Source organism: Serinus canaria, chromosome 8 (genome assembly GCF_022539315.1).
Source record: "Serinus canaria isolate serCan28SL12 chromosome 8, serCan2020, whole genome shotgun sequence".
In the NCBI taxonomy this organism is placed as follows: Eukaryota; Metazoa; Chordata; class Aves; order Passeriformes; family Fringillidae; genus Serinus; species Serinus canaria.
Window position 1 is genome coordinate 25,962,479 of NC_066322.1, and position 27,926 is coordinate 25,990,404.

Sequence of the window (27,926 nt, forward strand, 5' to 3'; positions counted from 1 at the left end):
CCATGATACACAGTGACAGCGTTGCAGAGAAGCTTTACATCTTTTAAGAATAAACCCCATCTAGTCCCATTATTGCAGTCTAACACAGACTGTAAAATAGCTTATCTAACTGTTATTTTGCAATTAATTTTTTACCCAAAGCAGGATTTTGAAGCTGCACTGGAAAAATGAGCCATTTTCAATACCAGAGTTGTTTAGAAATGTGTGGGTGTCACATTCTTAACATTTGACTAATGCCTCAGCTCCTCTCCCTTAGTGCTGTGCTGTCATTGCTACAGAGAACCAGCTCTGTTCTGAGTGTTTCTGGAGCTGGAGGAAGTTGCCTGCACACAGGAAATTACACTCATTTTAATAAACCCTTTATGACTTTTGGGTTCATCAGGGGGTATTAAAATGCAATGCTTAGAGAAAGGGGCAAGCAAGGAGTCTCAATGAGCCCATGTGATTGGGGAGCTTCCTAAGATGCCCTCAAACTCCTCATTTTCTCAAATTCTCAAAAAATCTGTATGCTGTAAACACTTGCAAGACCCTCCTAACTGTTCTACCTTCTCATGGATTTCCAGAGCCCTTCCTTTGCCTTTTTCCCTGGGACAGGTTATCTTTTCTCTTCAATATTTGTGTCTTTTTGGCATGGTTGGGTAGCTTGAACCTCCATCCTCTGCTTTTGTGATTTTGCTTCTTTGATGAAATTCTCATCAAGGGAATGCAGGTAACTTCCAATCACAGGGAAACAGTGTTGCCAACTCTAATAATTGTAAGGCTCACAGTACTTGACTTTTTTTTTTCTTGTCTATTTTTCAAAGTCATTGTCTGCGGGGGAAAAAAACCTCCACCTAAAATTTCACTTTAAATAATTAAAAATTTCTGGCTTTTGGGAATTCAGAGAAACTATAGCAAAGGGCAAATATCTAAATGCTAAAAGTCAGAATGGCAATGCCCAAAATTTGTGTTCTGCTTAGATTAAAAAAAAAAAAAGAAAATTTTATTTATAATTTTGAATTCTTGGGGTTGGTAATACTGGAGAACCTCTGTTCACTGAGAGCAAGGACTTGGGGAGCTCTTTGGCCTGGTCCTGACCTCTGTTCCACCTCCCTGGCTTGGGGAAGAGTTGGTTGGCAAAGCACAGGAGTCTGACTGAGCCTGCAGGGCAGATGTGCCTGTGCACGAGCACCTGTCATTTCATTAGAAATAATTAATTGTATTTTACCAAACCGCCTGAAATTTGCACTCATTGTCTTACAAAGCAGATTCAAGCCTTTTGGTCAGGATCAAATTATTTCTTCCCTTTACTTTGTCTGCAGTTTTTTTATGCTGTCAGGTGGGATCATTCCATCCAGTTACAATTGTGATTTAGAGCTTTGAAATTCCTAAGAATTTGTCTTGGGTAAATGAAGCCCAGACTGATAGGCATCATCCAATCTGGAAATACTTTGTGCTAACCAGTTACTTTCTTTTATGATGTGTGAAAATGAAAATGAAACTGTCTGCCCATGGCCCTGGAGACAGGCCCTACTCATGGCCTGAGCATAAGATGAAACCCTGAAGGGAAATATCAAGAGCCTAAAATTCACTTGGAAGAAAATGCTGAGCTTTTATCTGTAGCAGGTATTTGATAAGAAGCTGGCAGTAGGCCAGATGAGTGAATACACTAAAAGGTCAAGAGTTGTTCTTGATTCTCAGCAGTTATTTTTATTTGTTACAATCTGGTGCTTCCAAAGGAAAGGACATTTTGAATGTGATGGAAAGGTTGGTTTGGGTTCTGTTTGTGTTACCTGAAGGCACAGGGGAAGGGGATGTAGGGGTTTTGTGACCCAGGGCTTCCCACCAGGTCAGCATTCAGTGGGCTCACCCAACAAACAGAAGTTTGGAGTGGCTCAGACAGTTGTGTTAGTGCCGCCTTCCAAAGCACTCTTGGGTGAGAACTTTTGGTCACAATGAAACAGATTATGGATGTAGGGATCCTGAAGAAGTCAGCATGTTAATAGATGGGACTGTGGGAAACCAGACTTCAGAGTTTGATGTCCTGGGGTTTGGGTGAGTGGATGAGCATTGCTCTCACTGGAGGTTGGCTGTACCTTAGTTCTCCTGAATTTTTCCCATTTAACCGAGTATCTCTCATTAGACATCACTGTCATCAGTTGTTGTCTTTTTATTTTATTTTATTTTCATTCTTTCTTTTTAATGTTGTTTTTATGTGCCTGAGAGTTGTGTACTGGTTGTTCTCATACCTGTTTGACAGAAAGAATGCTGCTGACACTTGTGCTGCTGTAGGGATGTAGACACACATAAACTTTGTGATGTGATCCCACATTTTCTTCAAAGAAAGCCTTACAGAGCCAAATCCAGATGCTCATCAAGGAGATTAGTCCCACTGAGATTTTAGTTGGTTAATTCAGCATTCACAGTAGTAGGCTGAAAATTCTGATGCATCCCAGGTTCTGAATTCATTGTGCACAAGGTGTTGAAGCGTGTGTCTGTGTAAGGCATGTCCAGCCTTAGCTCTGTGATTAACCTTGCTTTTGTGTCTTTCTCCAAACAGATGCCAGAGGAGCAGGCATTCTGTGTATTTGTGAAAATAATGTATGACTATGGCCTGAGGGACCTCTACAGAAATAACTTTGAAGATCTCCATTGCAAATTTTTCCAGCTGGAGAAGTTAATGCAGGTGGGGCCAGAGTAACAAATCCTCCTTTGATTTCTTTCATAAATGAAAATACTGGCATGAAGAAGAGATGAATGCTTTGCTTCCAAAAGCTATTGCACAATCAAACCCCCTTTCCTTTTAGAGGTGGGGGAAAGCAGAGTTTAATAGCTGAATTCCAGCATCTTTATTTGGATTTGTTATTAATTTCTTTTGTCTCTGATACACCACTTCTGCAGCTAATCTTTGTATCCAAGCAGGTATTTGCCTTTTCCCCCTCTCTGTTTCTGATGTTGCTTAGAGAGAATATCTCTGTGCTGTTGAGGCCAGTGGATCCTTTGGACTGCCTCCATCATTGTCCTACTTCCCATGAATTATGTGGGTTAAGAGGTCAGGCAAATCAGGACATCCTGATGCTTATGAAATACCAATCAAGTGTGGACCACTGGGCAGGTTTTATTGTCTCTTCCAAGACTCTGCCCTTTTTTTCAGCTGGAATTATTTTATCAAGCAGTTTAGCACAACTGAAGGGCTGCAAATGTTATACATTGTTGTTGGGACTAATGAGGAATTATTGAGAGTTCATTAAGCCCTGCCCTTCTGCTGGCCCAGTGAAAAGCTGCTTGGTGAAGTCAGCTCTCACAGGTACCTCTGTGGGATGTACTGAAACCAAACAAAACAGACTATTGCTAATTTAATGGTGTTTTTTCAGATGTCAAATTGTGCAGATTTCATACTTGCTGGAGTGGAATTGCATACTAATTAATGTGACACTTCAGCATATGGGCTTCTCAATATTTACTTATGTCCACAAAGATTTTCGTTAACAAACAGATTAACAAATATACTTTTAACAAAGATACTTTATTAAGTGACAGTCATCACTGTTCAGTAGGATTTTCAGTGCTTATTTTGTGTTGTTTGTATGTGCTCCTGGTTAGAGAAATGGTCTGCTGGAGTTGTGTGCTCTGTTGCTTTCAAGCTCTGCAAAGTGATCTGGTTCCTGCAGCCACTGTTTTTTGTGGCAGAAGCATTTATAGCAAGAGACAGCAAAGGAATAACTTTAAAATATACAGCATGACATAGATTTTACAACTGCTCTGCCTTTCAACTGTTGAAGATTCTGTAATTTCTCAGTATAGTCTCAGTATAGTCTTTGATACTGTGATAGAATCCACTGTGGATATCTTACTAAAAACTGTAACCATGGGCACTGAAATTTATCAAGAAACATCTTAATGCTCAAAAGAAGCCAGGCTTTCACTTTGTTGTGTTTTTGATTTAGCACCCTGGTCCTTACTGCAAGTATGGATGAAGAACTCAAATTAATGAGTAACTCTGAAACGTTTATTTTTTTTCCTTTCTTGCAGGAGCAGCTACCAGACTTGCACAGCCATTTCTCAGACCTCAATTTGGAAGCTCACATGTATGCATCCCAGTGGTTTCTCACTCTTTTTACTGCCAAGTTTCCACTCTGCATGGTCTTCCACATCATTGACTTACTACTTTGTGAGGTAAAAAAAATAATGAATCAGAAATTTCTTCCTCCACTCCATCAATATTTCTTCTTGTTTTATTTTGTTTGTTGAAGTCTTTTACTGCTTGATTATAAAATGTGTGTAGTTATGTAGAAACCTTGGTTATATGGAGCAGAAGATGTTCAGTGAAACACTGGTTTGGATTTAAAATTAGAACTTTGGATTGCCTCATTATTTTTGCTGAGGGGTCTAATGAGGAACAGCTGATACACACACCTGTTTTTCATTTAATTTGTTAAATGATTATTCAGAGTTAGGAATTGTAATTTCTTGAAGACCTAGCAAGGAAAGCTGTCCAAGTGGGCTGGCTCAGAGTGCCCACAGACAGAAAGGGTGGGAAGGGCCAAACACAGCTGAAGGAAGCTCCTTCCTTTTGGTTCTTTTCCCTGCTGTTCCAACTAGGAAGGCACTACTCCAGATACAAAATGGTGTCTGTGCTGTAGATATATCCACACTTTCTTTTCAAAGCCAGTCAGAAGAGGTTGATAACCTAGAATATTTATTTTGGGAAAATACCAGTCCTTCCTTCTGTAAGTGGGAAGTCAGAGTGCCCATGGCATTACTCCTGCTTTTAAACCTGTCACTGATTTCCTCTCCAACTTCAAGGGGTCACAAACATGAAAATAAATTGATAAAACATTTGATAATTTTAAATGGTAAAGGCTTCACTAGTATGAAACACTGTTGACTCTAGTTCATTTTGTTAATTTCTATTGTGAAATATTTTCTCTGAGAATCTTCAGGCTTGCTGCAGGTGCCTTGGTAGGATTCAGTCCTTGAGATTGTTTCTTATTCTGCATGTTGGTGCTCAGTTATCAAAGCAAGGTAATATTGGCAACGTTTATCTCAGTGTGTCTGAAGCAATTGGGGTGGGAAAGAAGGGGAAAATCCAAGGGGAAAGTAAGGGAGTGCAACATTAGAACATGCCAGGGAAAGGAAAACTTGTCAGTGTTTGTAGAGAGTCATCACACACAGCTAAAGGAGCTGCTTTTGCTACAGCTGAAAATAAACTAGAAGGAGTAAGAAAATTTATTTCCAGTGAGAAGATGCATGCAGACATCTTGAGAGAGAGTGGGGCAGTGAGGAGGCAGTGTCCTGAGGCACCAGTGAAAAATGCTATCAGAAAAATGCTCCTCAGAGTCAGGAGTCCACCACTCTCAGGTAACAGGTGGGTCTGAGAATTTGTGGGAGGGGCATAGATTAAAATAAAAATCTACTTGGCCCTCATTGTAAACAGCAGGTCAATTCTGTAGGTCTATGGCCACAGGCAGAGCCAGGAAAAATCCATTCCTTGACAGAAAACTGAAGTTGTGTCCAGTCAGCCTCTGGAAGGAGTCATGGGGGAAATCAAAACGTAATTTTTTCTGCATTAAATTGTTCCTTACTTTATCTCTGAATAACCAGCATGCTGGTAATTCTGGCAACTGGAAGGAGAAAAAACAGTGGCAGCTGCTAACACTGAAACATATTCTGCAGAAAAAAATCCCCAGAAAAGCAAGAAGCCTTTGAAGTGAATTGTCTTAAGTTTGTAAAAACAAGCTTCCAGCCTTTTCCCTAATTTGTCATAGATACCGATGAATTTTAAATACCTTTCAAGTCTCTTGTTCTTGTTATTTCTCCACATCCTTGTCCTGTCCGTGGTTACAAAATGTTCACATTCTGTGCAGCTCTTACAGGAAAGCAAAAATTAGGGGAAGAAAACCATTTAAAACCATTGCTGCTAACTAATAATTTTAAGGGAGCCAATTTGGTTGCCTTGAAAATATTTGAATTATGGGTGAACAATTTGTGTCTGGGAATAGCTGATCTCTAGAGGTCCCTTCCAACCCCAGCCATTCAGTGATTCCATGTCAAGCAAGAGTTTTAGAATTGGCTTGGGTTTTTTGGTGGATTTTTGATTGTGGCTGGAAGAGTGAAATTGATCCTTGCAGATACTCAGCTTTCAGTCCAGAGAGGAGAAATCCCTCTGGAAGTGCTGGAATTTCCCAGCTGACCAGGGAGGCACATTTCCTTCCCCTGTCTGCACAGAGGCACAAGCTGAGGACAGAACTCCTGGGCAGAAGCACAGCTATGAAAAAGGAGCTGAAGTTACGATGGGAATTAAGTTTTATGGAGGAATTTTTTAAAATCCCTTCAAAATGACTGTCACTACAGTCATGGGCTTCTCATCATTCTCACAGGAAATATTGCTTCAGAGCAGTTTGATGTAAATTTGCACAAATTTGGGATTGGCCATAGCTTCTGTGTGACTGAGTTATTTTATTCTGTTGTCTTCCTAGCACGTTTTTTTTTTTTTTCCTATTATTATTTTTTTAAGTTGTAACCAGGCTGTTGAAGATGTGAATAAACTCTTCAAATTACTTCAACTCCCAGTGATCTTAGAACATCACCTGAGTAGTTCTGGGGCAGAATCTGTCACCCATCCCCAAGCAGAAATGATACATTTTGGAATTCTTTTTCTTCCCATGACAGAAGCTTGAAGATAATTTAGGGCTTCAGGCAGGTACACCACCACAGTGCCTGGTACATCCTATAAGGATCAGCTGCTTGTAATAAAAACACAAACCTATTGATCCAGGTGAAAGTTTTAATGTGATTGCAGCCAACTGTGTGGGTTGGAGCCTGGAGATCTTTCTACAAGGCTCCTTTTAGCTGCCTGTTGCAGCTGTTTCATTTGTCTTTGCTATTTCTGTTTGCATTGAAGAACATTTTTGTTGATGAAAAGCAGAGTTGTATTTGGATTTGTCAGTCTTATCTGTCAATATGACACGATGTTATTGAACACTTCTCAAGCCTGCTCTGTTTTGCTGTCTCTTTTTGTTCTATTTTAAATTATTTATTTAAAGTCATGCTCAGAAATAGCAATTCATCTAGGTAAAGCTCTTGTCACTCAGAGCTGTCCTCAGTGCAACAGAGCTGTGCTACAGAATATCAAACAGTTGGCATTTCACTTCATTTTGTGTTTTAAATTATTCCATTTAAAATTAAAATATTTGTTTTTAAAACACTAAATAAATGACCTTCAGTAGGCATTTAGAAGAGAAAAACAACCCAAACCAGTTGGCAGATAATCTGTAAGCATTTTCAAAATTGTCATGATTTTTTTTTCTGCTTAAAAAATAAATTTCTTTAACCTTTTGTGATATATACAGTTCTGCCAAAACTAAAGGAGGTGCAGAGCTCAAGCTGTCATTCCATTATTAGCTGAGAATTCTGAAACACTATGGGTAACCTCCATTTTAGGTTAATCTGACTATTTTTGTGTGCAGTTTTGGGGCATATAAAATACTTAAGGACAGTACTTCTCTCCTTTTAGGCAATATGCAAAAACCTCTCCTGCATGCTGCCCTTCCTGGGCTGGCACAGACAGTTGTTTATTTTAGTATCATAATGCATAATTTGACTCTGTAATTTGATTACTAAGCTGCCATTCTGACTGGATCATGACTGGATACAAAGGGATGCAGCTAATTATCAGTTTTGGGTTTTAAATTATTTAATATTTACTAATACAGCTAATAGCAAAGAAGGGAAAGTGCCTTTCACAAGGGGAATTGAAAGCTAGGATACCATCACTCCTTGACCTTTATTTATCAACTGTTGCTTTCAGAATGTTGTGTAAAATACTTTTGATGATCGATTTTGAGAAATTTTCTGTCACAACAAAGGCTGATAGGTGTCTTTAAAAATCATTTAAAATGTGCTGCTGAGCGAGCGCTTACTGATAGCGAAAACCTGGCACCACATTGTGGGGATTTGCTTATTGGGAGCACTCCTTCCTAATGAAACACTGAAAATCAGAGCAGAATCTCAAGTATTGATGCTGAGGAGTTGATTTCTGTCTTGTGTGTGTCTTGCTGGGGATGGATGTGCCAGGAGACGCCGTCTGGTAGCGCTCAGGGCTGGCCGAGGGGGAGGGACCAGAACAGCCTGCTATTTTTTATCTGTCACTGTCACAGTCTTCTGTGATGCCTTCAACAGAGCTGAGAAAGAACAGATGAACATTTCAATTTATTAAACTTCCTCAGGAATTGAGTCAAGAACAAGCCCACTTCCTCTGTAAATCTGCACTGAGATGAAATGTGAATTAAATAGAAGACTGTGCACAGTTGTTTATCTTTTGTGGATCTTTAGGGGAAGAAAAATCAAACTTTTTACATGTATTGCCATGCTGTCTACATTTGTTAACCCTTCCAGCTATGAATATTTTAAGAAATCGCACAAAACACAAGAATGGACTTGTTAGAAATAAAATCTCTTATGGTAACAGCATATTAAATGCTGGGCTTCAATTCCAAGTAGGCATAGACCTGTGCTGGAGCTGTCTGTGTTATTTCAGTACTGTTTCCCAGAGTGAAGTCAATGCCATACATGTTAGTTGGAAAAGGCCAGGAGCTGTCTGTTTGTGTTCCTTTTAGGAATACAGGCAAATAAATGTTGGCATTTAGGCTGTGTCCTTCCTCCTGCCCAATCCCTTTGCATCAGGCCTGCTGGAAGGCTGAGTCTTGCTGAAATCCTTATCAGCTACCTACTGCTGTTTCATGTAAAGAGACTGGAAAGGATTTCTTTCCCAGACCGCTATAATTAGCTTTTAATTAATTTAGAAGAAGGAGAAGAGGTTTTCTCAGACTCCAGATGGATGACTGGAATTGGAATGTGGATGTGCAATGGTAATGCTGGCTTGCTGCACTCAAGGATCTGTTGACATGTCAACCATCATGATCATTTCTGTTGCAGAAGTGGGAGGTCTGCAATGGAGATAACCTCATGTTTATTAGACCCGGATGTTTGGCTTTCATGCAGTTAGATGAGTTATTAAATCCAAAGGAAAAGTGATTTTAGCCTAATTCATGTGATGATCTACAGCTGTAATCCACTGTGGGGGCTTTTCAGCACTGGAACAGAAATTAAGATAAAAAGAAAGAAAGAAGGGTGTAGGATTTGATTGTGTGTGTGCTTCACAAGGAACTTCTTAAAGCTTCTGGATGTGTGTGTTAAAAACATTCTGATTATAATGATAAACAGTTTTAAGTTCATTTCCAAGTGAAGGTTACAAGTAGTGTAAGGTGCTTGCATTTAAAATTCAGTCAACAGCAGAACTGCTGGAGGTGTGTAATACCATGTTATGTATTGCCATGGGGACTGGGGACACAAAATGTTCTAAGAGAATTTATGATAATTCAGGCTTGGATCAAGGAGAAGGGTGTTTTAATAGAGAATGGAATCTGAGAGGTTCTAGGAGAGGGTTTGGCATAACCCTTGACTCAAGGATGTCCAGCTGTTGCTGTGAACATCCATAATTTATGTATCTTCCAGTCATGGTGCTGCCTGTTCATCCCCAAAATAACAAGGCTGATGATGAACACTCAGCATGAGCAAAGGAAAAACAGTCTCCCAAGAGTCTGCACTCCAAGTTAACTTAAGAGAACAGAAGGTACCTTTTGGGTGATGCTGATAAATTTTGTGGTCCTAAACATTAAGGCTGCTTCTTAGAAATGTTCTAAGATCTGGGTGAAAATGATGAGTGGCTGGTTTGAATGATTTAGTTTGGTCTTAGAGGGGTGACACATCTAATGCCATGTTCACACTGTGGCTCTGCATTACTCTCCCCATTGCTCATGAAATACTTCAGCCACCTGCTAGTTGATGTTCACTTGGTTGTTTTTTCTAGGAATACAGTAAATTTCCATAATGCTTACTTAACACTAGTGCCATCTGCTGTATTGGAATAGCAGCATATCCTAAACAGTCTTGGCAAGCTTTGGCAACACTTTAGAAATAACTGAAGGAAAGTATCATAAATGAGAGAGTGATATTCCATGAGCAAATCCAGGAAGCTGAGCTAATTTGGGAAATGTTTTTAAAGAAGAGGGTAGTGCAGTCTGCCTGTGCTGAAACACTTTCTGTTGCTTTGTGCTTGGAATCTGAGGCTGTTACGGATTTTCTGAATATGTAAAATCAAAATTCATCATTGGAAAGGGAAGACCAGTGTCAGGGTTCAGAGAGACAGGAGCCAGGGCTGTGTCATGGCAGGGGAAGGGAGAGGATGAGGAATAACACTGGGAAGATCAGAGGGAGTGCAGGAGGGGCAGATGTTGATTGAGTGTGGGCATGGATTTTTCTTTGTGGTGTGTGAGCACAGGTAGAGGGGGAACAGGGCACAACTCTCTGTCAAGAGATGTTCTGAAGCTCTCACCTTGTCTGCTCTCATGAAAACTGGGATCTGGAAGATTCCTTCTCCTATGAGCACATCTAACAGCCATTCCCTGTTTCCACCCCAGAGCTGGAGGACCTGGTTAAATAAAGAGATAAGACCTCTTTTTGTCTCCTTGTGTGTGATAGCACCCTTGGTGCCCAGTGTGGATTGAGGCCCCCTTCTCTGTCCCTGTATTAATCAGTTTTGGGAAAAGGGACAGAAATGTCTGAAACCCCTGCAACTGAAAGCTTTTCAAGCCAGAAGAGCAGAGTTAGTGTCTGGCTTGATTGACAGATGCTGCTAGCCCATAAGCAGTTGCTGGTGAATTAGGAATGTATCACTGCAGAAACCCCTCATGCAAGGGAGCAGTTTGATCTGTGCAAAAGACTTCAAATTCTGTGGCTGTAAATTTTTATTCTTTGCAAACAGTCACAGAATGTGGAGAGGAAAAAAATGTTACTCTCACAGCAGCCTCTACTTTCATTCAGCCCTAGCAACACCTCAGCAGCAAAGTACATAAAAACCACCCAAAACATGCAAATATTCACTCCTAAATCCCATTTATTTCTATGAAAGCATCCAAACAAACAGAATTTCATGTGAAATCATACGAATTCAGGTTCATGGTTGCCTGGTATTTATTGTGTGCTGTTTTATGCTGCAAAATACAGCAAAGTGACACAAATCAATCCAGATTCCCCTGGTGCTGTTTTTGCCATCTCCCTGGTACCTGCTTCTCTAATAGTTCAATCAACTGGTTTTAATTGGCTGTGTGTGTTTTTCATGGAATCATAGATCAGGGGGAGATTTCTGGGTTTTCTCCCTGCCTGTGTGGCAGAATTTCAGGCTGTATATGCACATGGAGTCACTGGGGGAAGCCCAGTCTGAGAACTCCACTGTACTCACACCTTAGCAGTGAGATCTCTTTGTAATTTGCTTTCTGTTTGATCTTTTCCTGTTCTAAGAAAGCTGTGTCTGTAGTTTACACAAAACCTGCTAATTCATGTTGTGCCTTATTTGAACAAGAGTTTTAACCTTTTTTGCCTTTAGTCATCTTGTCATTGAGCTAGAATAAATGCAGAAGCTACACAAACTGCCTAAAAGATGTTAATTAATGTGCATGCCCCTGCAGAGCATGTTCCAAGGCTGCCCTGCTTACCAAGGGAACTTTGAGCTTCAGACCATATATTCATCTTGTCAACAAAACAAAGATGTTTGTGACATTCCTAAAGTTTCTTGTTGTTCTCAACATATTAGAGTTGCCAAGTAATTGTTTTGCTGGAGCCCATCCAAAACATAAATAGGATTTTAATTCTCCTTTAGAGTCTGTAACCCCAATTACCTTCTGCAGCTCCCTTGAAAGACTGTGCAACTGAACACATAATTATGAAACACTTTGGAATTATGAAGCAATGTCAAGTTAACTTCAGTTGAATAGCTAGTGTCCCTTTAAAGAAGGGAGAATTCAGTTATTAGAAAGCTGGAAGAGGTTCATGTCATGTGGGGCTTGAGATTTCTCAGCCCTTAAGGAGGTGATTATTTGACTCTTACATCTGTCTTTTTACCTGGTGCTGAACTTTAATTTTATCAGTACTTTCACTGTTTCCTTTCACATGTCATGCATATCTAGGGAAAAAAACACAGATAAGGACATTAATGAATTAAATTTCCTTTTTTCTTTTTTAAAGATACTCACTTTCTTTTGTTGGTGAAGATGGTGCCAAGGGTATTACTGTGTAACCAGAGGAAGGTCTGTCAGGGGGTCTGGGTTGGAGAGATGCTAATATTGAATATAGCCTGTCTTCTCTTGAAGCTTCTCTCACTAAAGAGAAGCTTTAAAACAAGAGAGAGATTCTAAAATGATCCCCAGTGCAAATGCTGCCCAGATATACACAGCTAAATTGTTTATCTTCACTCAGCTCTCTGCTTGGCTGTTGAGTTTTGGTCCTAGCAAATATTGGCTTGCTGCCCCTTGACTTCCTTTTTTTCTGGCCTCTGGGCAGATTGGCTGGGTCAGATGTAGAAATCTGTCCCCCCTCCCTTCAGCAGGAAGCCACAGGCAGCCTTTCTGTCACAGAGGTCCCACTGAATGCAAACTGGCTCCCATGGAACAGCATCTTTACCAGTCTCAGTTTGTTTTTTGTTCCCAGCCTAATTTTCAGGCCTTTTCAAAAATCATCTCGTTTCAGAGTGCAGAGGGACTCAAAGAGAGGACTCCTCAAAGAGGCTTCTATCTGAAGAGGAATCTTGGCTTTGGAGGGAGTTAAGAACTGGAAAACTTCTCACTAGACTAGAGTTAACATCTTAGCATTTCCATTTATTTCAGCCAGTCTGAATTTTAGTGCACATGAATAATTTCATTTTTACAGTCTCATGAGAGAGTTTCACTGGTTTGCCCATGAGAACATTCTTCCAGTGGTGGCTGGAAATTACAGGGTTTTTAACACATATCAATTAAATGGGGACTTCCTGGATGGTGAGTGTTCATCCCAGTACCAGTAGGCATGAAGGGCTCTTCTGCTAAATGATGCTCTTTCTTCTGGAGTAAGAGCTCCTGTAAAGCAGAGGATGGTCAGGGTGGCAGTCAGCAAAAGCTGTAAGGGGGCTGAAATATAGTAAAAACTCCCAGCTTCCCTTTCCTTTTCCCTTTCCCTGAGTTGGGTTTGTTCCTTCTCCAAAACTCCTGAGTTTCATGAGCTCTCTTAAAGTTCTCAAGGCCTCTACAAAAGCTTCAGAGGGTCCTTAAATAACACCTGATTCTGTGACAGGACATGATGACAAGCCCCTCACCATTCCTGTGCTCTTACAAGTTCTTGTTTAAAAGTGTGTAATTTTACTCTTGACTGTTCTCTATTAAAAAAAGTGTTAAGGAAATTCTGAACAACTTTCACATGTGCAAATCTTTTAAATCTCAGGATGAGATCTGCATGGTATTACAGTGTCATGGTTTGAAAGTGACCATTCTGGATGCAAAAAAACCAACCAAACAAACAAAACCCACCAAAAATAACCCAAACCAACCAAACAAAAAACCCAAAAACCAAAACAAAATGAAAACTACCAAAAAACAAAGCAAAACACCAACCAAGAACCAAAAAGCACTTCAAAAAAACTCACCCCAGATATGGGATATAAACCATTCCCAAGACATTGAGCATTTATTTCAAAATGCCTAGTTAAGCATATGACCTTTGCTTTTAAAAAGTAATTCTCAAAAGCTCATTTCCTACAGGCTCCTTTCTCTTTCCCCCTCATGGATGATTTGTATGGACTTCCATGTGTCCATTATCAAACTGCTGGAGGGATATTGCGACCCATGATTGATATGTCTGGTGCACTTTGGTATTTTTGGTCTTTCTTCTGAAATAGCTGAAGAAGCTTAAGCTGAAGCTTATAAATCACTGTGTGGTAAATTAAGTAAGGTTTTAAATAAGAGATTGTGACAAAATGAGCTGAGCCTTCTTTTTCATAACCATCATCATTAAACTTGGCTGTGGAAGAAGAGTCTTGAATGAATTAGGACAAATAACTGCAGCAGGCAGATCAGTGGTTATCCAGTGTGCTGTTCAAACATGGGGTGAGTTTTTTCAGTTCTTTGGAATCTGAAGCATCCAGGTCCAGCCCAGCCAGCTGTTGGCTGTATTGGCCCTGCAAGTCCCACTGAGCAGAATGAAACTGCAGCAATTGCTGCCTCAGCTGAAAATGCTGCACTGATTCAGGACTTGCCTCTGCCTTGGAGGAAGGAGGAGGCTGCAGGTGTATTTCTGGTGCTGAGTAGCAGAATGCTGCTCAGGATAGTTGGATGGGGATATTTTAAGTTCTTTCACATTCTGATTTTAGGGTGCTTGAGCCTTGATGAAGTTACCTCAAGTAACAGGAGCAGGTCTGTGAGCTGCCCCTTGCCTGGTGGAGCTTGAGAAAGAGATGGGGATTCTCAAGGGAGGTAGAAACCTATTTCTGCTGCAGCTGCTGTCCTTTTGAGGAGTGATGGTGTAAGAGGAGTACCAGGAGAGAGTTTATTCATCTGAATTCAGAAACAGCATTAGTTTCAGGCAGATCAGGAAAAAAAAAGTTTAGAAAATAAATGAGAACTGGTGTACATTTCGTTATGGTTGTGGCAGAAAATACACAGAGCACTGATTCCTCAGTAGTCCTGATGCCTTGAGAAGGCTGACCTGGAGCAGAGGCTGGACAGAGTTAAGGAATAAAGCAGGGATTTATTAAAAGCCCTCCATGGATCCACCTTGGGCAGCACCAGAGCCCAGCCAGGGCTGCACCCAAGATGAACCAAAATGGTCACAAAATGCACGAGCAGGCACAGGGTCTCTCACTTTTATAAGTTCTGCTCCATTCCCACCTTGCAGTTCATTGTCCCAGCCCAGCTTTAGCCCAGGCACTCCCACCCTGCTTGTTCTTCTCTCTCCAGCCCACGGGGTTTGTGCTCCTGGGCTGAGATTTGGCTCATTTGTCCTTGGTGCCCAGCTGGAGCAGGAATTGTTTTGTCTCCCTGCTCTGTGCACAGAACTCACCATCCCATAATATGAAGCCCAGACCCACACACTAAAGCAGCACAGAACCTGAAGCACAGAAAAGCTCAAACCTGAGGCATCACTCCAGCTATTAGATGCAGTAGTCTTACTCATATCATAACAAAATCTGATCAGTTTGTTAAGAATAAAGTGCAGTGTTTGTGATAGCTTGTTGATATTCCACTCATTTACAGAGAGTGTGTTTTGTCAGTCTCTCTGCTAGGAAGTAAAAGTTGTGAATGGCATAACTGGAATTAACTCTTGACTGCAGATTGATATTTGAAATAAACCTGAAAGTATACTATGAACTTATTCAGTGCTGCTGGAGCTCTGCTATTATCAATGTCATGACTGAAAGTCACAACTGGACTTCTGTTTTTCTACATTTCTCCATTAAAAAGAAGCACATAAAGCCAAACAACTTGAAATGATTGTTATCCCATTTGGAAAAAGGGTTTCCTAGTGATGATGAAGGAAGATTCAGTCCTGCTGCAATTGTGACCTCTAGTGGGTAAAACCAGTTTGTTATCAATGATAATGCAGTGAATTGCGAAGTAATTCAGTGTTGCAATATTCATTATGTCTGATGTTGTAGCATTTCCAGGACTCATTAATGGTACAATCCCTGAAAGGCACCATACTATCTACATTAAAAATACAATTTATTCACAAGAAAGCTGCTGTAAAGTCCCAGCATGTTATTATAAAAGCTAATTTTTATAGAAAGATGGTCTCAGGCTTTCAGGAAGAGGATTGGAAACTCATTCAATTGCAGAAGCAGAAATTGCTTGGAAACATTTCCTTGTCACAAGTCTTGTTGTTATCCCACAACAATAAAATATAATTGCAGTATTACTTGTGTGCAAATCTGTTGAGATGTTTCTTGATACCAGCTCTGGGAGCTATTGTTAGAAAAGATTTATCATGCCATTAAACAAGGCAAGAAGATTTGGAAAATATAATTCAGGAAAACAGTCTGAACGTGAAGTACATGGTACAGCAAACAAGAACTGCATATGGTATTTTTCAGATTTGGATGAAGGTAAAGTTGTTTGTAATCTTAAATTATCAACATATGTAGGCTGCAGGCTTTCTTTAATCTTCAAATAAATGCCTATTGTCCCTGTATTTCTCACTGAATGCATTTCTCTACATTTGTATTTCCAGCTTTTGCAAACCAGCAAGCAACTACTGGATACAGACAGCAGCTTGTTGAGCTTTGAAATAGTTTTGACTTTTGGCTAAACACAGTAAAAAAAGGTGTCTTTTGTACTTGTGGGGTTGACTTTGTTCTATTTGTTGGGGTTGTTTTACAGTTTGAGTATGCAAGATTATACCTGATAAATCATAGCTAAGCTTGGTTACTTAACAAAAATCTATCACCTGGAATATTTATTATTATTATTATTATTATTATTATTCTGCATTTTGCTGCTGCCAATATCCTGCACTGGTCATGGAAGCCAGGCACTGCAACAGAGGGAGGGACAGCCTGTCACACCCACAGCACCTGAGTCCCTCACTGAAGTTTCCCAAAGCCCCAAAAAGCTGAGAACTTCCCCCAGGGTGGGAGTTTAGAAACTCCTTTGGGGCTTCAGTGAGGAACTTCCAAGGGTAGCAGGAAAAGGGAAGGGTTCCCTAGGGACTTAGATTGAGTTTTGATACCACAAAATGATAGGTATGAAAAAAGGTTTGTGTGCTGGGACTGACTGAAGTCTCTTTCTTCTTCTTTTCAGGGTATGAACATAATCTTCCATGTGGCTTTGGCTCTCTTGAAGGTAAGTAATTTTAAAAAAAAATTATTTTGTTATATTAGACTAAAATACTGATTATTTTAATATCATGTTTAAAGGAACAAGAATAGTGTTCATTTCATGTTCATCTTTCATTCCCTTCTCCCTCTGAAGAAGGGAATGAAGGAGAAATATCCATTTGGATAGAGGTGTCTTCAAAATTGTACTTAGGATAGATATGTTTTTATTAAAATTAATAGTATCATAAAGCTTGTGGAACAAGGGATGCAGTCTAAAGATTCAAATGTCTCATATATTTACTGTTAAGAAAACAATTCAGACTCATTTCACAGCATACCTGTTTTGTGTCTGGGTTCTTTGGTATAAAATGTGATTGGCTGGTATCAAATGTATTTGTGATACTGAGAGGGGAACAGAAATCTCTAATATGAGGAACTTCTGTGTCACCATCTTATTTTCTGAAAAATCCTCCTTGCCCAGGATTTTTCTCCTGGGAAGCTGAGAAGCCTCAGAGAAAAGGAAAACAATCCTGATCCCATTTGCCTCTCCTGTGCTGTGCTGATGTGGAATGTGTTTGGAGATTGTTCACCCACAGGTGATTGTTCCATTGCATTCTGCTGGGAGTTGTTTTCACTCTTTGGCCAACCAGGGCCAAGCTGTGTCAGACTCTGGAAAGAGTCACCAGTTTTCATTATTGTCTTTTTAGCATTGTGTAAATATCCTTTCTATATTCTTCAATATAGTTTAGTATAACATTTTTAATATAGTATTATAAAATAATAACCTTCTAAGAAAAGTCATATTCATCATTCCTTCCTTCATCGGGACACCCCACAAATACAATAGAAAATTCAATAATTTAATGTGTCACTCTTATTTATAACTGTTTTCTAAGTTAAAGAGTTGGTTTCATTCTGCTTGTGGCAGTGATAGTAGTTCTTCCTGCATGTGTATGCTGTAGCTGCCTGTTTTAGCAGTCATAGACACTAAATAAATGGTAAGGGAGGTTCCATGTGACAGAGTATTTCTATAGTGCAGCCAAACAAAGAACACCAAGGTAAGAAAGATAAGATTCTAACTCAGAAACACTCACTTAAGAGCACAGCTCCACAGTGGCATGGAGATGGAGCTGGTGCTTACAGAAAATTGAATTAGCATTCTAATTTGCTTTCAGCAAGAACTGCTCTTCTGTTAGGGAAGAAAATAGTTGAGAATGAAGTAATTTTTGTCCTGTTCAAATGTGTTCATAATCTCTCGTAATCATTTGGAGCAAAGTGGTTTAGTGTGATGCTCTTTTCAAGTTATAGAAACTGAATATGCTGCAGAGAAGCTGCTTTAAAAACTGTGTCAAAGCTCTTGTCTGTCTCTGATTGTGGAGTGAATAAAAACAGCTCCTTAGGATTTGTTCTTTGTTAATTATTCTCTCATCTACAACTTCTTGGATTACTTTAAATTTGGATAAGGGAATCCTTCATCAGTGGAATACTGGAGCTGGTATTGTGTTAATGCCATTTTCCTTGCTTCTAGTGAGTTGTGTGCATCCAAAGCCCTCACTGAATAGCAGTGGAAGTGGAGCTTTTTTCTGGAACTCTCCTGCACTCAGGGCTGTGTCTCACAGAGAATGCTGTTAGGTTGGCAATGACAGTGCTATTCCTGTGACCAATTGCCTGAGACATCTTGGTGAAATAAACATTTGAGACATGCAGCAATCCTTCCTCTTCCCTTCTCCCACACTCTGAGTATGCTTGCAGCAATGAACAGCTAGAGGATTAAAGCTCTTTAGCTGTGAAAGCCAAGTTTGGGCAATAATCTGATTTCTTCAAACATGGATTTCTCTTCTGTAGCATCCAAATGTGCTGCTCAGCCTGCTCAGGGTCCCCAGCTGGTGGCACTGTCTCACACTGGCAGGCATTGACTTGCATCATGTAGGGACTGCATCTGAATTACCCTTCAGGACCCTGAGCTGTGGAAATCCTGACTCCTCACCTCTCATCTTCTGAGCAGTGGAAAATGCAGTGGAGCACTGGCATGTGAGGGGAGCCCCAGTGTAGAAAAAGACAGCATAAAAATCCGTGCTTTAAAACAACAAACAGCATTGATATTTTCATTTTTAAAATGCCAATTAAGGTGATTAATGAGAATGACAGGGAAAAATATACCCTTCACTGGAAGGTTACAGCACACTTCCTAATCCCATGTGTCATCAGCTGGTTTGTTTCTTTGCTGGAAATTAAAAGCATTAAAATCCTCATGTATGCTAAGAAAAAGAAATAATTTGTCAGTTTCCTTTCTTATTTTAGTATTTCATTGAATCATAGAATCATAGAATGTCCTGAGCTGGAAAGGACCCCCAAGAACCATCAAATCCAGCCCTTGTCCCTGCACAGACACCTCAACAATCCCACCCTGTGCATCCCTGGGAGCATTGTCCTCCTGGAGCTCTGGCAGCCTTGGGGCTGTGCCCATTCCCTGGGGAGCCTGGGCAGTGCCAGCACCCTCTGGGGAAGAACCTTTCCCTGAGCTCCAGCCTAAAACTCACCTGACCCAGCTGCAGCCATTCCCTGGGGCCTGTCACTGGTCACCTGAGGGATTTCACTGATTAATTCTTAAATCTCGTTTATGATCTGAGAACTTGGCCAAACTAGCTAAAGACAAACTTTATTTTGGAATTAGCAAACTGAGGCAGGAATAAAAATACATGATGGTGCAGAATTCAGGCTCTAGATTCACTGCTGTTGTGCCTGTTAATTCCTGAAAAGGCAGGGAAGAGCACATGGTTACTGGAAATGTAAGAATGAACCAGAGGCTTTAAAAATAGGTGCATGTCCAAAGCTTTCATTTTTAGAGTTCATCTCCTCACAGAGTTTATGATCCACAACACTTAACATTTTGCTAATTGAGGTTTTTTTGTGTTAAAAAAAAAAATGTGTTGCTTAATGCTAGAGGAAAGCTGTAGTTCTGATCAGGAAGGTTTATAATAGTGGAAAGAAAATGGGTAGAAAAGAGTGAGAAATGGTTTTGTTCCTGCTTGTGTTTTCCAGCCAGTGCTTTGTTGTCTTACAGAGATTTACTCTGGTCCCTACAATACCTTAAACCCAGTACTTTGCTAAATCATTCCTTGAATTCAGGTCAAGGTGAGCAGCATTTCTACTGGGGCTTGTGAGTTCTGACACTCACTCCTCCTCTCTGCATGTGATAGGAGATACCTGAGCATTACACAAACAGGAGAGTTGTGTTTCTTGGTTATTCTGCTGGCACCTTTCAGTCTCAAAGCCCTTTGTGTCAGTGTCCCAGACATCAGGGAGCACTATCCCAGATGTAATGGCAGATGTAGATTCTGAAAGAAAATGTGTCCAAAGTACCTTGGATGAGGAGGGCTATTTATTACCTTGATTTCATTCTGTATCTGGACTGAAAAGACCTCCTGGGCTGAAGAACTGCTTCTGTGCTCTGTTGTGCCATTATGTGACCCAGCATCTATTTCAGAACCTGCAGCAGCAGCTTTCAGAACTGCTGCTGGAAGGCCATTTCTCTTAGTCCTGACTGGATTTATTACTGATGGTTTTACCCTCAGCTATTGTCCTTAAACTTAAACAGTTCCCTTCCAGCACCACTCCCACTTGCTTTTATCACCTTGAAGTGGTGACAGATCCCATTCACATTGTTTATTAAATAACCCAGCACTCTCAGTGTGGTTGAACTCCAGTGCATTTTCTGCATCACCTCCAGAGGTGACTGGATCCCTAACAGAGGTCACATCATGTTTTCTGTATTCATGTTGTATTTTCTTATTTCTGAAGAATTTTGCTCTGATAACTCTGAGGACTGTGTTATGCTCTTATGTTTGTGTGAAATATTACTCCTGACTAACCAGAGGCTTCCACAAATACTCTGTCCCCACCTTAGAAGGGAATTGGTGTAAGAGCAAAAATTCTGAATAAAATTGGGCTGTACTTCTATATAGATTTGCATTTCAATTCTTAAGGAACACATCATCAATTGTAGCTTTTCTTTTTTCACTTTGTCTTCCTTGGGCAGACATCTGACCTAGCTCCTCTCAGATTTTACCCAAATCAGTTCTCTCCTGAATTACCACTTGCACCAGAACCTTCAAAGCTGATCTGATTTTTTTTTCTGTGTTAAAGGCACAGTTTAAAACTTTCTCCTTGTGAGGAGTGGAGGTAGCCAGAGCAGTCATCTGTCTTTGAGCACCTCAGGTCCTGCTGATCATGGGAGAGTTCCAGCCATTCCCTCAGGGATGTGTGGCTGCCAGTGGAAACTGAAATGACCAGTGTGACATCCCTTGGGATTGTGCCTCCCTTTATCATCTGCTCCTGAAATTATCACTTGCCACAGTCTAGCCTGGGGCATTAATGTTTCAAAAGTAGTGTTGTCTTTTAAGGAAGTGAAAAAGGAAAAACCCAAAGGGTTCAAGTCAGCAAGTAAGGAAATCAGTTTTATCCTTTATATAAAAGCAAGCGATATAAGAAAAAGTTTGAGTGACCAACTTCTTCCATATCTTACAGAAATTCTGTATAATCTTATTGGCTAAACCTCTGCAGGCAGTGAAGACTGCTCAGGTGCTTGTTTGAGGTAAAACTTGATATTGCCAATGCAGATAATTCAGAAATGTCAATTGCTTTGAGTCAGGAATGAAATTATGGCAATTACTGTAATTTTGGAGAGGTATCAGATGAAAAGGGCACTAAGATTGTAGGTAATGTGACTGAGGCCTTGTGTTGAAGAGTTTTCATTCTTGCTCTGTTCTTTCTTTGCATTTGCAATGGCTTGAGGAGCCTGAACTGATTTTTAAGTCATCATTGCTTTAGGCCAGGAGCTGACAGTGACAACTTCCTTTCCAGCCAGAACTGGGTTTGATTCCAGGTGAGCTGGTTTAGTCCACTGTGTAATTGCATTACATTTTCAAAAGGCTCTTCTCAAGGAAAAAAATCAAAAATGTCCACATTAGAATCTAAGGCAAAATAGATTTATTTTTATACCCCTTTTTTTAATATCTTCTTCATGGAACTGATCCCAAGGGAAGAGCTGACACCTGAGGAAGTGAAGAGGATCCTGACTCTTTGGAGCTAGAGAGCAGAACCATCTGTTCTCCTTTAAGGCCTTCTGCATTGAGCAGAGCACAAGAAATTCAGGCTTTAAGAGCTTTCAGAGTACTGGTTTTGTATTTCTAGTTTTTAAATTGAAGATTTCCTTAAATTATAAGTTTTGCTGGGCTAAATAATTCTTCCCACAGACCTACTTCCTCTACCCCAAAAGCCTGTCCTGGGTGATTTTTAGAGATGATCTCTTTAGAAAGAGAAGTCTGTGCCTGAAAATGTCCAGAATCATCCAACTTCCAGACCACTGATTTTCCAGCCTTAATATAACCAATTTTCTATTTTTAGAAGTCCCCATTTATTTGTGTGTTGAAAATCCATCCTTTGCTGATCAGTTACTCTCTCTGCCCATTTGATCTCCTCCTAACACCTAAAATCAGTTCTATTCCTATTATGTGAATTGTCACCCTAAGTTTTGAATGTTGAGGGTGGAGACATACTCCCTTTTCAAAAGGAGGATTGATAGCAGAGAAAAAAACATGAAATTTGTTGACCTGAATTTTTTTAGCAGCACTGAACTCTGATTTAGGTAATAATGACTCCTATTATATCATGTGTTGGTAATTTCTAGATGTAGGAAAGTGAAGATAGTGTTTTCAGGGTTACATACAGTTCTGACTAAAACCATTATTTTTATTATAATGATTTTAAATAATTATTAAATATTTATATATAAATATTATAATTAATTTGCTGTCATTTTTTAATGTATAATTTGAATATAGTGTGTCTATCTCATGTACCTAGCAAATTTATTCATTATTTGGGAAAATATTTTCTCCAAGTATGTAATTGAAGTGAATGAAAACATACAGATCATCATTCCACACCAGACTTGTACTGGCTTGTCTACCCCAGTGTCTGCCAGCAGCAGATATGTGGGAAAGACTTCTAAGAATTTTCTTTTGCCTCTGGCAATTTATGTCTTGAAAACTCTGAGAAAAAAGTGGTGTCTCATTTTTAATAATTCTGCATGGATTGTTATTTCATGCTCTTTTTTTTTTGGTTGGCTTTTTGAACACATGTGAGTGAGTAGCCCAGAGATTTTCTCAGTTTAATGATTATTTTGTTTGCTTTGGACCCTGTGACTTTCATGTGAGGTTCCTGTGTCAGCAGACATTTTGGACACTTGGTATCTCTTCCCTTTCTCCACAACACTCAGGACTTTTTAAGCCTACATATCCCACAGCAATTTCTGTTTTCCAGGCTTAATAATCTCAGTCTGTTTTTATCTCCTCCTTTGGGACCTTCTGATTCTCTCTAAATACTTGTCCATCTCTGTTATCCCTTTTTTGAAAAGGGAGGATCGGTGGTGAATGATCCCCGAGAAGGATCTCACATGAAGTTACTGAAGAATAAAGGCGTTCTCTGGTTAGATCTCTGCTCTTTCCCTGGTGATTTGATGCATTTTGTTGACCTCCACTGTGCACTGAGCTGATATTTTCCTAGGACTCTCCTCAGTGAGTCCCAAGATCCATTTCTGAGTAGCAATTGTCAGCTCTCAGTCTATCATTTATGTGGAAAATTGATGCTGTTCTCCATATGCATCAATTCAGATGTATCTGCATTGACTTTCCTTGGCTCTTCTACTGCTCAGTCACTCAGTCTTTTATGGCCCTTCTGCAGCTCTTTAGTGTAAGCCCTGTCTTTAAATCCCTGAATAATTTAGGGGATCTGCAGACAGTCAGCCCATCCTTCACCCTCTTCTCAAGCTGTTCAAGAACCAGCCAGCATGGATCCCTGCTGCAACCTGCTGTGGAAACCTGTTGGTTCCATGTGTTCTCTCTGTGTACAATGATCAAGGTGTAGCCTTTGCTAAGTCCAGATTGCACAGCTGTAATTAGCCCTGAAGAACAGAAAACACAAAGTAATTTCTGATAAGAGGGTTAAATTCCTACTGTGGCCATGATGTCATTCCTGTGGATTTTCAGAGCTGTTCTGGTGCTGGATGTCTTATCCTTTTACAGGAGTAAACTAATGTCACTGTCATGTTTCCTGAAAAAAAATTTCTTCTCCTGGGAAGCTGAGAAGTCTCAGAAAAAAATTGTCTGATTGCTTCTCTTGTGTTTTGCTGCTTTGGAATGTGATGGAGGTTGTTTATCCAACATGGGAATTGTTTTAACTTAATGACCAGTCACAGCCAGCTGTGTCAGGACTCTGGAAGCAGTCACTAGTTTTCATTGGTATCTTGTTAAGCCTTCTGTCTGTATTCTTTCTTTCTTCTTTAGTATAGTTTTAGTATAGCATTCTTTAATATAATATCATAAAATAATAAATTAGCCTTCTAAAAACATGCAGTCAGATTCATCAATTCATCTTGGGGACCCTGAAAATACCACAGACTTCAAGTATAACCTTTTCTTTTTTTATTCCCATCTTAGTCTATTTAGCTTTTCAAATTCAGTCATTTCAAAGATTTAATATTTTAAAATACAGAGATTTATAAAGGACTGCCCATCAAGATCCTTGGTATCTTGGTACAGAATGTGGATAATTTCAAGTAATATTCTGTATGGTTTTGTTTACTATGAGACTGTTTTGGCATTAATTTCTTCTGAGTTCAGTGGGCCTCAGCTGTCTGAGTGTGAGCAGCTCTGAACTGCATCAGAGCTGTGTGAGTGAGCAGGCATTTCATGGATAGGAAACAGAATTTTCCTGCACTTACAGACCAGACAGTCCATGGGATGAAAGTCAAAGCATGAGTAATGTGTGTTTATCCTCAGTCATCTTGTTTCTGCCTTAGTTATTACCTTTTAGGCCATTTTTAGGTTTTAAATTCACTTCAGTCAGGCCCTTCTGAAGAATTTGAGACAGTAATCCAATGGCATACATGAAGGAAAAATCACAGTTCCTGGTCAGACATGGATAAAAATAAGTTATGTGTTCAGTGAGGATATGGAAATAAATAAGAATGGTAGGAAATATAAAAATCTGAATGATGGTTTACAGTTACACTGTGTGAAAGGAGTTGCTGAAAAACATGGAACAATGGGTATCAACTGATAAAATTAAGGAGATTTTTTTGGTCAAGGCTTGGAAGTTTTTGTATTTGCAACTTCTTCTTAAAAAATTCCAGGCATGATGTAAAAAATATAATGATGGTAGTAGACTACATTTCTTGGGAACATAATCCTGCAGGTAATTTTCCTCATTCCTAAAAATTTGCACTCATTTATAACCTGAATTCATCTGGTTTTCCCCTCTGACTGTGGGATCCCATTACAAATTTTTAGACTTCCAGACTTAATTTAATCATCAGTTAATTCCATTTTTCATAGGCCCAGACCTTCACCAAAATGAACCAAACCTGAATTTCTGTGAGGATCAGAGCTATTAGCTGATTAAAGTCTGACTTACCCAATAAAGAATTAACACTGCTGGTGCTCTGAATTCCCCATCCTATTGCCTGTTTAGCCCTCAGGTCACTGGTGGCTCTGTGCCTGGTCAGTTCTGTAACTTCTTCCCAGCACCCACACTTCCAGTGCTCTTACTTCTTCCTTTTTTAATGTTTTAAGGAAGGTTTTCATTCACATAGAGCAGCAGAACCTGATGTTTCTAGAATATCACACTGACCAGCATGTGTTAAACACAGAATTCAGAAACTGGCAAAGCTGCCTCCTTTCCTTTAAACCCTTTCCCTAGAAACATTTCTGGTGTGTAACCTGTGCTGGGTTGGGCTGAAAAATAAACCTGAATCTCTGGAACTGTGTGTGGATGGAGCTTGGAAAGAATGGAAGAGTTCCCATCCTGCCCACAGCCTTAAAGTGGAATGAAATGTGTGTTGGTTGTGGCTGCTGTGCCCAAGGCCCTCAGTGAACACCTGCATCTCAGCCTGGCAGGGTTGCAGCAGCCTTTGCAGATTTTCACCTGCAGAACACTGGTTTGTAAGCTGGGGGATTTCAATCAGCTGGCAGAGTACCATCTGTGCTGGCAGCCTGTTCACTAGTGCACATCTGCAGGGCCTTCAGCTGAGTCAGTCCTGTGTCATCAGCCTTGGGGCCCCACTGGCATCTTCTGCTGCCTTGGACCTCTGACTTCTGCTTTAATGCTTTTCCCCTCAGGCCAACAACTTCAAATATCACTCCCTATCCCCCTACATATTAAAATACAGATTCTTAGTATAATTATACTTCAGTTCACTTTTCACTCAACGATTTCCACATTTTAGCTACTCATTAATATGTTTATTATTTTAAAGCAGTGACCCCATCCTATGGGTATTTACTTTCTATTAGTATTTGAAGTAAATATGTTTTTTCTCGATATGTTAGGAAAATGATGTTTGGAGTTTAAATATACAGTTACAGAAGTGTTTGCCATTGATGTGGTTTAGAGCTTTTCACAATATTTTCAATGATGACCTTTAGAAATGCGGAGTATTTCTGTCTATTCTGTTCGGAGTGTTGCAGCAATTGGAAATGGGTGTTGTTCTGTTACACAGCCCATTTTATGGTGAGGCTGAAAGGAAGGAGCATAAAGCCGTGTTTTCCAAAGGCAGCCGTGTGAGCTGCAGCCGCACCTGCTGGGCTGCCTGGAGCAGATGGCCGAGGGGCTCGGGCTGCGCTCGGCTCCAGGTGTGACATCATTGCATTCTGCTGGCAAACGTGCGCCTCTCTTCTAGAATCCATCCGAACGCATGTGCTGACATCACTCCCTGGCTGCCCATCCCTTCCAGATTTAGAAGCACCTCCCGAGAGCCCAGCGCCGGCGGTGCTGGTGTTTTACGTGCCTGAGTTTCAGCCCGCAGCCGGGCTGTGTGTGGCTCCCCGAGCGCATCTCGGCATCCTGGCCGCTCTCCGGTGGCCATTGGGAGGGTTAGGGTGCCCTGCCCCACCCACACCGTGGTTGTCTCATCCTTCCCAAGCAGATTGCATGTCCAAGCAATTCCATCGGCTGGGAGGCCGATCGCTAAGGATGCGGCTGCTGTGCTGCTGATGGAACAGCCAGAGCCCAGCGGAGAGCTGACGGAGGGCGGCAGGGTGGGAGCCCGGCCGTCCGTCCGTGCTCACCATTGGTTTCTTATTACGGCATTCTCCCCCTGAGAGGCTCCCGGTGCCCAGGCACCCCCTCCTCCTCCTCCTCCTCTTTCCCCTCCTCCTGCTGCTCCCAGCCCCCCTTTCCCACCCGTTCGTGGCTGATGCTGAGCGAGCGCTGCTGTGGGAGCGGGATTGCAATGAGCTCATCCTTTTCTCTGTGCAGCTTCACAAGTGCCCACAAGGGCTGTGCTGCCCTTGCTGCCGCTCCCGGCTCCCGCACACCCGCTCTGGAACTGAGCCCCCGCAGCTCGCCCTTGCTCTGCTCCCAGCCCAGCTGCCCCGTGCTCGTTCCCTGCCATTTTCCTGCTTTTTATGTGCATTTTTAGATCCATGGTTTCTCTGGTTTGTTTTTCAAATCTCCTTCGGACTCTGGCTGAGCCAGCACGGTGGATCATATTTTTCCTCGATTCTTAGCAAAGATGCTTTTCTCCTCCTGAGAGGCTAAAGGGGCGTTGCTGGAGCAGCCATCCAAACCCATTCCAGAGACTGGAGGCTGGCTCTCCTAATCTTGCACTTTTGGAAATTGCCGTTCATAAAGCCTGTTCTTCTCACTCTGGATTCTTACTACTTGCTGCTCATGGAAGAAGGGGTACCTTGCAAAAGCCCGGCTGCCAAGCTCACCCCACCTGCCAAGAAGTCCCAGGACATGCACGACGAGAGGAGCAAGCTGGTGAATGAATACGCGTGTCGGGTGCTGGAACTTCTGGGCATGGGGCATCGCCTCTTTGTGCCTCGGCTGCTTGCGGTGAGATCACCTTTTCATGAAATGAATTCCTTGGGAATTTGCCATTCTCCCTCCCAACCCTGCCTCTGCCCCCAGGAGGGATGAGAGGGCTCTTGTTTTTTCCTCTCAGCTCCTCATAATCCATCTCTTAAGCAGGGAGTCCTTTCTGATGTTGGCTCAGCAAAGCTGGACACTGGTCCTGCTAATGGGGACCAGTGCCACTCCTTAAGGATCATCAGCCAGGGCTGAATCATAAAAAAACATCTTTTCTAAATCCCTGAGTGCTTTTGTTCTCAGTAATGATTCCAGATAAGCAGTGTGCCCAGTCACCTTCTAGGTACTGATGCCAAATGCATTAATGGTCAGCATTTCAGATTTTCTGCTTTTCACA

At 40.9% G+C, this 27,926-nt stretch overlaps 1 protein-coding gene across 4 annotated transcripts in view; it reads left to right on the forward strand.

Annotated features, from left to right (window-relative positions):
• RABGAP1L (RAB GTPase activating protein 1 like) overlaps positions 1–27,926 on the forward strand; it is a 226,017-nt gene that overhangs the window by 133,014 nt on the left and 65,077 nt on the right. For 3 of the 4 annotated variants that reach the window (XM_030226690.2, XM_050977169.1, XM_030226691.2), the window contains 3 exons: positions 2,540–2,665; positions 4,012–4,155; positions 16,641–16,682. In XM_030226690.2, the coding sequence (XP_030082550.1) occupies positions 2,540–2,665; positions 4,012–4,155; positions 16,641–16,682 (312 nt within the window). Of the gene's footprint in view, positions 1–2,539; positions 2,666–4,011; positions 4,156–16,640; positions 16,683–26,898; positions 27,557–27,926 lie in introns of those variants that run through there. The other variant, XM_009088413.4, reaches the window with a different exon arrangement.